The sequence below is a fragment of the Mytilus californianus genome, unplaced genomic scaffold (genome assembly GCF_021869535.1).
Source record: "Mytilus californianus isolate M0D057914Y unplaced genomic scaffold, xbMytCali1.0.p SCAF_10, whole genome shotgun sequence".
Classification (NCBI taxonomy): domain Eukaryota; kingdom Metazoa; phylum Mollusca; class Bivalvia; order Mytilida; family Mytilidae; genus Mytilus; species Mytilus californianus.
The window spans coordinates 24,244,064-24,256,235 of NW_026262582.1; the positions used below are offsets into that span (position 1 = coordinate 24,244,064).

General features: G+C 33.6%; 1 protein-coding gene across 2 annotated transcripts in view; it reads left to right on the forward strand.

Moving 5' to 3' along the window:
• Nucleotides 1-12,172, forward strand: part of LOC127717804 (inositol-trisphosphate 3-kinase homolog) — a 96,799-nt gene that overhangs the window by 41,513 nt on the left and 43,114 nt on the right. The window contains exon 1 of one of the 2 annotated variants that reach the window (XM_052223628.1): nt 4,894-5,921. The exons of the other annotated variant lie outside the window; for it this stretch is intronic. Within the exon in view, the coding sequence (XP_052079588.1) occupies nt 5,496-5,921 (426 nt within the window). The 5' untranslated portion in view covers nt 4,894-5,495. Of the gene's footprint in view, nt 1-4,893; nt 5,922-12,172 lie in introns of those variants that run through there. 2 annotated transcript variants of the gene reach the window in all.

A 12,172-nucleotide genomic window follows, 5' to 3' on the forward strand; every position in this document is an offset into this window, starting at 1 on the left:
TTCTCAGACAATAACTCAAAAATGATTTCACCAATTTGCAAGAAACTTTGGTGAATTGTTTATTTCTATTGACATGAGCTCCCTTTTGATTTTTATAAATTTCAGATTATACGTTTCTGATTTATGGGGTTTTATTCATTACAAAAAGGGCGATTTTCCAGTTTTCGGACAATAACTCAAAAATGCTTTCATCATTTTTGATGAAACTTTGGTAAATTGTTTATATCTATTTTTGTAAGCTCCCTTTTGATTATTATAAATTTTCGATTTTACATTTCTGAGTTATAAGATTTTATTTGTTTATAGTCTGACAACAGATTTACAAAGTATTGCGCAACAGAACAGTGAATTGCACAACTGCACAGTGTATTGCACAACTGCACAGTGTATTGCACAACAGCAAGAAATCTTTCATATAACCAATTTCAAGTTCTTTGACTACATTTATTCAGAAACCTATAATATATCAAATATTAGATTACAATCCAAATTCAAACCTGTATCAAGCTTGAATATTGTGTCCATTTTTGCCCCAACTGTTCAGGGTTGGACCTCTGCGGGCGTATCCAGCTGTTCTCAGCGAAGCAGTTTATTGAATTGCCTAGGGGAAAAATAGCTTGTATATAAACTTTCGTCAAAAATTCACCGTGGGATCAAAACTGTATCATATGCCCTTAATGAGATCAGTCTAAAGATACTTAGTGATATCAGTCTAAAGATACTCAGTTTTATCATTCTATTATCATGATTATCTAAAGATACTTAGTTCTAAAGATACTTAGTTCTAAAGATACTTAATGAGATCAGTCTAAAGATACTTAATGAGATGAGTCTAAAGATACTTAATGATATCAGCCTAAAGATACTCAGTGATATCAGTCTAAAGATACTCAGTGAGATCAGTCAAAGATACTCAGTGATATCAGTCTAAAGATACTCAGTGATATCAGTCTAAAGATACTCAATGAGACCAGTCTAAAGATACTTAGTGATATCAGTCTAAAGATACTCAGTGAGATCAGTCTAAGAGTACTAAATGATATCAGTTTAAATATACTCAGTGATATCAGTCTAAGAGTACTCAGTGAGATCAGTCTAAAGATACTTAATGATACCAGTCTAAAGATACTCAGTGATATCAGTCTAAAGTTACTTAATGATATCAGTCTAAAGATACTTAGTGAGATCAGTTCAAAGATACTCAGTAGGATCAGTCTAAAGATACTTAGTGAGATCAGTCTAAAGATACTCAGTAGGATCAGTCTAAAGATACTAAGTGAGATCAGTCTAAAGATACTCAGTAGGATCAGTCTAAAGATACTTAGTTCTAAAGATACTTATTGAGATCCGTCTAACAAAGATACTCAGTAGGATCAGTCTAAAGATACTCAGTGATATCAGTCTAAAGATACTCAGTGAAATCAGTCTAAAGATACTAAATGAGATCTGTCAAGAGATACTCAGTGAGATCTGTCTTAAGATACTTAGTTCTAAAGATACTCAGTGAGATCAATTTAAAGATATTTAGTGAACTCTCTAAAGATACTTTATGAGATCAGTCTAAAGATACTCTTAGTGATGTCAGTCTAAAGAAACTTAATGAGATCAGTCTTAACATACTCAGTGAGATCAGTCTAAAGATACTTAGTGATATCAGTCTAAAGATACATAGTGAGATCATTCTCAAGATACTTAGTGAGATCAGTCTAAAGGTTCTTAGAGAGATCAGTCTTAAGATACTTTAACTTAAATATGAAGGAGTAATTGGGGTGACAACATGGACAGATCATGAGATGTGTGTAATTCGTAAATTTAACTCAATTTCTAGACGTCAATTTTAATGCGAGGTTCGTTAATTGAACTTGATTCCTTTACATCAACTTTAATACAAGGGTTTATTGGGGTTACAACATAGACAGACGTAGTATTTCCATTAAACATTATTATTTATAACATATTTACACTTGATCACGAAATTTAAAGAGTCATTTACGGCAACAGTTTTCCTTTTTATGACGATATTCTCCAGTAAGCAGGTAATGTGTAAAAGATTAAATAATATTCCTCGCTACTCGGATTTCATATTGTTATTTTTTCTGTGGGATTTGCTGTAAACCTGCCATTGATCTGTTTTTCTCAAAAGTTTGTTGTGCAATTCATGAGTTAAAGTCAATGTCCGTCTTGAAAAGTGGCGGATTCAGGTAGGACGTATAGAGGACGTAAGTTTTGCTTTTTGATAAAAAAAAATGTGTTTTGCCGTATGAAAATCACATTAACACTCTCTTTCCTTGAACACTAAACCCCCCCCCCCCCCTGAAGATCTCTTAAATAGTTATTTTTTTTATAATCCATCTTTTAAATCAGCTTCTGTATTGATACTGTTCTATAATAAAAAACTTTTAAATGTCGGTCCTGAATGCAAATGCTATTTGCACTTTTGATCATGTAAAGGCTAAAATCAATTGTGACTGTGTGTTGACCTATATATATAGTGCTGCAACGCTAGATTGTAATTTTAATATAGCCATGAGTGTAACAGGAACTGTGTAACCATCCTCAGCATATGAGTTCATCTAATTCCTAATCTATTGGTTCTAGCTAGTTGTTAGTTCAAAGTGATCAATGTTCAACATGCATATATATATACATACATATATATATGCGTGTGTATTCACTATTGTGACCCATTTCTTGTCTTTTTTCCCGTGCCAAGTTAGGACAAAGTTTGGCCTCCAATGCCAACCGATTAACGGCGAACACATTTGAAATGACTTGCGGGTGCTGAATTGAACGACTTTCTCTTTGACTTATTTTTTGTATCATCATACATATTTCTTGATTGATTGTTGGGTGCTCAACGTCCAGGGGCAAAGGTTTCATGTATGTTCGGTGTTTGTTTTGTAGAATGTGTTTCATTGATTGCTGCCTGTATAGCACCCAGGCGCCAATGTTTCATACATATTCATAACGTGACCCAGGAGCCGATATTTCATGCATACTTATACATCTAGGAGCCGATATTTCAGGCATATTTTACATCCAGGAGCCGATATTTCATACATATCCATACATCCAGGGGGCGATATTTAATTCATATTCAGAACGAATTTGACTGAACACATTCTGTAACTTTTTGTTCCTATTACCGTATACACTGTTCCGTGATTTACACTTTACGATGAGTATATTGAAAAGATGTTGAAAACAATCTATTTAAAAAAATTTCGTTTCAAATCTATGCCTCGTCTGCAGATTAGCCACTCATTAAAAATGCCTTTCTAAAGAATCCATATATCTTTTTTAATAGACTAGCGTGATGTTAATATATCTAAAAAAAAATACATTAAATTACAAACGAATTTACCTTGCTTGGACAATACTGACGAAGTAGATTTATGAGTATTGTAACAAGAGTGCACAAGCTTCCATTTTGAGCAAACTGTACTGAAATATTTCATTTTGCGTGACAGTTCATTTAGGGTCCTTTTCGCGGTCCGTAAACTACGACGATTTCTTTGGAAAATCAGAGACAACTATTTGGATTAAAACAACTAAACCTTGAAGTGTCGTATGTAAACTACAGGATAAAACAATATATGTACATTATCGGAATTCTAAAATTTATTTGTACTCACTACAAAATAGAACATCTCAGCGAGCCTCGCTTTTCATCCTGTTTCTGAACTAGTATTCATGAAAATGAGATCAGTGTCAGATGAACCCTGCCATACGGACATATACACCTAAGAATAATTCCATACACCAAATATAGATGACATATTTCTTATAGCATTTGAAAAATCGGAATAACGTTGACAAATGAAACATGAAAATGAGAACTAGGACAGAAGACCCTGCCAGATGGACATGTACCCCAATATAGTTGACTTATTGCTAATAGCATTGAGAAATGGGTTTACACATGAAAATAATAACATGATCAGTTGAACTCTGCCAGACGGACATACACAACGACTAATACACATTCTGTACATTAAATATAGTTGACGCATTGCTTATAGTATCTGAGAAACGGACTTCATCACGAAATCTTAACGTTGAACAATAAACCCTGAAAAAGAAGTCAAGGCAACCCTTCCAGACAGCAGGCCTGTACACCTTACAATATCCCGAGATCCTGGCTCAAAAGAAGTCAAGGCAACCCTTCCAGACAGCAGACCTGTACACCTTACAATATCCCGAGATCCTGGCTCACTGCGACACGTACAGACGCGAAGAGGAAGTTTGACTAAGATGCCAGGATAATCTTACAATTATGACTATACTCAAAATGTAGTTGACAAATTGCTTTTAGTATCTCAGAAACGAACTTCACCACGAGAACTACGTGCATTAAGTAATAAAGAAGAAAAAATACAAAATTACAGATTGATAATAAATTGATGAAGTGTCAATCTACTGTCCATGAATTGTGTGTGTTTGATACCAGAAAAACACAACTCCGGGAAGTTATAAATAATGAAAAATCATCTTTTGGTCAATTATTAATGGTTTACCGGCATGCATGATATATTTGTTAAATTAACATTTTTAATTGTCAAGATAAAATTAAACTCGCACAAATATAAGTTTTCTCAACCTTTAATGTTCTTTAAAACATGGTCTTGGTATTGAATAAATATATTAACTCTAAATCTAAACTTATAACAAAACAGCAACAATTTGATAATTATAATAGGAAGAATTGAAGGAAACAAATATGAAGATATATTCCCCATTCGGCTTTTAACAAAAATGTCCTTTTTCAGTGTCATTAGTCTTTTAATCACCTCTTTAATTCAATGTCATTCCCCATTGGTCTTTTAATCTGTTTCTATGGCAACCAGGTAATGTGTGAATTGTCAATGTTATTACTTATCTATCTATCTATCTACATGTATCTGATACATTATTGTCGCTGTTATACCTGGGATTGATTTTCAGGTAAAATATAATCTTCTGTCGTAGCCTGTCGATTTAAGTAAACACTATCATTCTTAAACGATCAGGTTTCTAAACTGTTATCGCTATTCAAGTGAAATGCGGAACTATTTTATAACATACATGTACATGTATTGTTTTATATGAGATGAGTATTATTCATTCAGTGTGACCTGTATCCATCGAAATGTATTTTTAAAACCAACCGGAAGGAAACTCGTTTGAAGTGGGACTAATTGTTACGTATGAACAGAGTTTTTCACGCACCTTGAATACTATCTGATGATAAATTATATGTACTGTTTATACTAGCCAGCAGGTGCGAGATATATATGTATTGTAAAACCACCGTACATCGACATTTGTCAATTTTTACAATTTAAAGTCGTAGTTTTGGAAATTCAACATTTTGCGATTAGAGTGTAGTATACAGTATAGTGTTTCATCAAGTGTATAATCGGAAATGATTATGTTTAACTTAAGTTAAAGTGAGGAAGTAATTTATTTTCTTTTTAATAATTAACCGTGAATTAAAAAGAGGATTTTATAAAAACATGGGTTGTTTTCATAGTCAAGATGGAATACCTGAATCGGACTCAAACGTTGAAACTTTGTACCTTGCAAGACGCGTTAGATCCAAGAAAATCCAAAACAGCGCGGCGAAGGCGAGTGGAAGTCAGTTTCATGATATAACGGCAGATGTATCCAAGGACAAAACTTTCGAAAGTAAAAATTTAGCAGCGGAGGTGAACGATTCGTCAAAAGACGTTCAAGGAAAGGCATATTCTATTTTCCCTAAATGGAAAGGATACAAGATGTGTAACGCCTGTGAAGACACAGAGTCTAAGACAGTCAATAAGGGATTCAAACACAGAGGACATTGTAATAGGTGTTCTATGGTCAAAGAAATGAAAAATAATCTCCGCAAAAACTCGCCACAAAGCATGAACATTACAGCTTTTGCCAATCTTTTAGCATTGGTAAGTATATCAGCTAGGTTTTATGAGGATCTGGATGGGGGGTTCTGCATTTCTTTATTCGTTAGTGGTTTAGATTTTTTTTTCTATTCTTGTATCTATTTAACTATTGACCATTATTCTCTATTCTTATTATCACCTCATTATTCTTTGTTCTTTATTTTTTTTTTTTCCCAATTTTTCTCTATTCTTTAATTATTTTTTTGTTTGCTCCTTATTCTGCACTTTTTGCCCATTATTCTCTATTTTGTAAACCCCGACCAGACCCTCTTTTATGTGATGTGTATGTTAATAGAAAGGGTTGGGAATTTAAAGGATATATTGGATCAGATGTAATACAGGTTGACGCCCCTCTTACATCTGAATGATATCCTCGATTGAATAAGAACAGACTGTTTCAACTTATTTTTTGGTGTAAAATGTTGAAAAGACTTCCTTTTGAACACTCTTCTGTTGACTATTCTCGTTGAGTCTACATCTTTTGAGATCTATGACAGAAGAGGGAGAGTTATTTTGGATATTGAATACTGCATGTAATGCTGATGTCTACTTCATTGTGTACATGTATTTGAGTTTGGATCTTTACTCAGCATAACTTATAAACGCATTCAATGTTAAGTTTAATGAACAATCCATAGATTTCCTCCAGCCATACCCGATAAAACAGACCACAAAAACATTAAACGCTTTGGAAAAAGACGATAAATCTGGGTAGTCTCAGAAGAGAGGTATCCCCCCCCCCTTTTCAGGTAATGGCCATAACTTATCTTGTAACCTTCACACGTCATTTTCGAAAAATCTTTTCGGGTTTTAATAAAATTTGTAAATAATAGAATTTACAGTTTCATACAAATGTGGCTGTTTTGACATAACAAGATTATGTTGTATCTCTGTATATGTAGATATTCAAATTCCTCAGGGTTATTTCTACTGAATTTGAGGAAAATTTGATAATAATTTCTCAGTCTGTAAAAACTCATACAGTAAAATCAAATCATGACCATTTATTTACATTTGCCGTTTATGGTATGTTTTGCCTAATCATCCAGGGTTTTGTTTTGCAATAAAGTTCATTATATTCCACCGGTTTGTATACATAATATCTGTCTTCGTGTTTTCAACAGCGAGATTGTTTAACACATTGGAATCTTTCATTTTATTCAGAATTTTTAATCTATAGTTTGAGTTTTATTTATTTGCCCTGATTCTTTTGGTCAAAATTAATAGTGCAGACAGAGACATTTGATACAATGTCTCTGGTGCAGACATTAGTCATTACAGACATGTATGTATAAGTAAGTCTGATAAAAGCTCGAAAACATATATATATATCACTTGAAGTGAAGGTTTAAATATTGAAAAAAAATATCGATTCTTATAAGATCTCCCTGGTTTTTGTTTGTATTGTTGTCGTGATATCCCTGGTGGTATTTTGTTTGTATTATTGCTGATATCAATTTGTCTATTATTCCGACATTAATAAAGTGTTTTGTCTGTGATGATTATTATGACCGAGAAGGGAAGGGTTTAGGTCAAAAACAGTTTTCTACATTGCATTTTTATTGATATAAGATAAACTGTACTCTCTTTGCCCTTTTAAATCCTCCACATATTAATCTTTATCTATGTATGTGCGTCGACCACTGGTGCATTGTGCAAATCCGAGGCTACATGTTCATCGATGAAACCTGCACATACGCCACCGTTAAGATCTAAACAGAGCGATCCGGGCACTTGGGATGTATTTACAGTAATAACTATGGTAAAAAGAAAAAATATTTATTGTTTTTATTTTACTTGTTTTTAATTTTCTATGGAATTATACCCTGTTACGTTTCTTAGAAAATACATATTACGTTTCTTGTCACTATAATGGAATTCTATGCGACTGTCATACAAGTGTCACTGTGAGAGGTTTAGCTACCTATAAAACCAGGTTTAATCCACCATTTTCTACATAAGGAAATGCCTGTACCGAGTCAGGAATATGACAGTTGTTTTCCATTTGTTTGATGTGTATGAGCTTTTGATTTTGCCATTTGATAACGGACTTTCCATTTTGAATTTTCCTTCAAATTCGGTATTTTTTGTTATTTTTCTTTTTTCTTACAAAAATACCCTTCTACGGAAGTTTCAATAATAAGTAATGTCTGTATGTACTAAAGTTGTAAGTAGTACATGTATTACAGTAGTTAACTAGTATAGGTAATGACAGGATATTATCATGTTATATCTATTTTTATTGTTGCCCTTTAACCTTGTCGTGCATAATAATGTCATTATCACTGGGGTCATTTATCTTTTTATTATGATTATTGTATTGTGACAATTATCGGTATGTTTTCGATGTTATAAAACGTTAAAGTACACGAGTGAATGAATGAATCTGTATTTCCTCCATGTATTTTTCGATGCTAAGAACATTTGGAAACAAGAGCCTATTTACAAAATAAACAAAATATCATGTATGTTAACATATAAACAGTAACTGGTAATTAAAAAAAATGAATAATTGTTTATCAATCAGTGTCTATAAAAAAAGTCAGAGTTACATGTAAACTGTTTTTAAATAATGCATGTCTGATTGTTTTATATACATTTGGGAGGCATGTTTTGCTATAGTTAGGCATGTTTTACTCTATATATGTAATACAGCAAGCAATCTAGACTACACTATAACATCAAATTTGTATACTGTATGAGCTGCTCCTAATAGCACCTCAGGAAGATCATCGTCGTCAAGATTAAAAAATATCCACGGACTTTTGAATCTGCAGTTTATCCACAAATCGGCAAACTTTTTCAGTTTCGTCTTATATTTTCAATCGCAAAATGTGTAAAAATTTGGAACACGTACGCCACTGTAATTTTTCTGTACGAAAAAGCATATGAAAAACGCCACAAATTTTAACAGAAATAATCATTGTTATGACTCCTATTAATTAAGCCGGTTATGTAAGGTTTTCGTTGAAATCGAAAATGTCGATACCTATGATGTGTGGTCTATATAGCACCTATGAAGCTGTACTAGGTTGGTTCATTTTATATGACAAAAAAATATCCTCCACACATAAGGGAGAATATGATGCATGAATATCTGGTCTCTCAAAATAATGGGAAAAGGTACCAGTGGCAGATCCAGAAATTTTCATAAAGGGGGGGCCCACTGACTGCCATAAGAGGGGGCTATCTTAGTCATGTTTCAGTGATTCCCTAAATAATCAACCAAATTTTTCCCACAAAAGGGACCCCGGGCACCCTGCCCCCCTAAATCCGCCTCTGAGTACGCAAAGAAAACTGCAAATAACACATGATTGGTTCAACGAAACATATCTTTACCCAGTCTGATTAGAATACTGATCCTGTGTCCACACTTTGTAAGCGTAGCGAGGACACAGATTCTGTTTTTTTTTTTCTTTCCTTTTTTAATCAGATTGCTATCTATACCCTTTTATGAAAAAAAGGGGACCTCCGAATTTTTTTTTCTGTTTTGTCAGTATGACGACGCAATATATAATCAGATTGCTATCTATACCTATTTCTCAATAAAGGTGACCTCCGAATTTTTTTTTCTGTTTTGTGTGTATGACGACGCAATATATTCTAAGGTATACACTATTACAATATCTCGGGGTTTTGTTTAAGGTAGGAGAAATTTAGATTTGTAACGATGATCTTCGTCGATAGGTTACCGATCTTTAAAAGTCAGCCGTAATTTAAATTCATTTTTGTTTAGAAGTTTGGTCATATTTCTTTTGTTCTTGTGATCTTTAAAAGATAATGTCATACCATAGTAGTACAAATATAAGTTGAAATGAGGTAGGATACAAACCTTAATATTTATTTTTTTATTTTAAGTTCAAGTATTTAGAAAATATATGACAAATATAAAGGATGAAAAATAATCGATTTTATACACACTACCGATTACGTTCGATAATCGATTATGTTTTCACCTGATTGCCCAAGACTAGAAACTGTTGAAATACCATAGATGTCCTGGGGACCACGGTTGTCAAGTCTAAGATACAGACAAGGAAGCGCGTTGTGGTATATAGTGAAAACAAACCTGTGTTCGATCTCATCATCCTTTCTATGTCAATATCTTTCTTTCTTTCCACTTCTGTTCTCAATATCTTTCTTTCTTCTTCTGTTCTCAATATCGTTCTCTCTTTCTTCTTCTGTTCTCAATATCGTTCTCTCTTTCTTCTTCTGTTCTCAATATCGTTCTCTCTTTCTTCTTCTGTTCTCAATATCGTTCTTTCTTTATTTTTCTGTCCTCAATATTTTCTCAATATCTTTCTTCTTCTGTTCTCAATATCGTTCTCTCTCTCTTCTTCTGTTCTCAGTATCGTTCTTTCTTTATTCTTCTGTCCTCAATATTGTTCTTTCTTTCTTCTTCTGTTCTCAATATCGTTCTTTCTTTATTCTTCTGTTCTCGATATCGTTCTTTCTTTCTCATTCTGTTCTCAATATCGTTCTATTTCTTCTTCGTCCAGAATATTCCGATGAAAATGCATGAAATATTTGCCACTGGACGTAAAACATACAACGACCAATAATCCCTCCTTTTTTGAAAGTTGCACCCAAGTGTTTTATACACCAACTCGTTCCAAATAGTAACAGCAGATTCTGTAGAATCAAAACACCAGATAAAATATTGTAACTTATTATTAAATGGGTAATAATCTAGCTGAATCACCGGCATATTATACCATGTATGCCTCTTAACTAAAACGATCGCCATTGGTTGCTATTATTTCTATTTCTTGTTTATTAATTTAAGTGTTAACGGCACAGTGGTGGATTCAGATGGAGCGTAGAGGGAGTTTGCCCCTCCCCCTTTTTGATCAGAAAAAAATATCAATTTCAGCATAAAATCGTCAAAACATATTTCGCTTCTCTACTCACGGTGCTATTTTACCAGTATGGACAATTACGCCCTTCTTTCCTATACCCTGAATCCGCCCCTGCGGCAGATTACCTATTGTCTCATTTAAACTTGTCTGGACTATGGGTAGTTTAGAGTTTGACATTTAAGTAGTTCGTAGGTTGATTTCAATGTGTATTGGCAAGGGGGAAAGTTGCTCCTTAATTTACGCAAACATAATTATATCAAGTTTAGTTTGGTGTCTCGCCTTGACGGAGTCAAAAATCGAGACATAGGTATGGTGTTTCCTGCGGCGGCGACGTTGTCAACAATGTATTAGTTTGTGATTAGGTCAGTTTATGGGGAACCACTAGTGGTAAATCAATGATATTTGGTATGCAGTTGTATTAGCACTACCACATCTCATTTCCATGGAGATTATTTGGCCCCGCCCCCTCAGTCATGGTCTATCGACTTTGAAACTTTTGCCTAGTCTACATGTATTAGTTTGTAATTAGGTCAGTTTATGGGGAACCACTAGTGGTAGGTCAATGATATTTGGTATGCAGTTGTATTAGCATTAATTCGGCACATCTCATTTCCATGGAGATTTTTTACCCTGCCCCCTCAGTCATAGTCTATTGACTTTGAAGCTTTTGCTTAGTTTACATGTATTAGTTTGTGATTAGGTTAGTTTATGGGGAAGCACTAGTGGTAGGTCAATAATATTTGGTATGCAGTTGTATAAGCATTGACACATCTCATTTCCATGGAGACTGTTTGGCCCTGTACTGTCAGTCATGGTTCATTGACTTTGAATACTAGTAGTTTGCATAACTTACATGTTACAGTATTGCTGTTTTAATTACATAATCAAAATAACAAAAAGGCGAGACATATCTCTGTGTCACCAGTTCAGTTACGTATATAGAGGTCATCTGGTTTGATATGAATTAAAAAATCTATAGATTTACAGATTAACATATTTACAAGAAGTCGTATATGTTAAAAGTCATCTAAGAGTAAACAAAAATTTTGTAATCGTGAAAAGGTCTTCTCAGATGAGTAATTAAAACTCATAGCTTTATCTACTAGGAAGCTGCTTATCCCTATGTAAACGTCCGCATTCATTTGTAAATTGTTTAAATTACTGTCTTGAATAACGTTCACTAATATCCCAAACGCGAAAGTAACAAGTATGAAGAATATAACGACGATGCAAAGATCTATTTCTTTCCCTGGAAGACTTCTTTCAGTCATAAGTCAACTTTATGGAAATGTTCAAAGTTCGGATTTACAAAGCGTATCCACATTTCGACTTTTAACGAAGGAGTATGATCGAGATGTAATCAAGGTATATATGTCAAATGTCTTCTTAAATTAC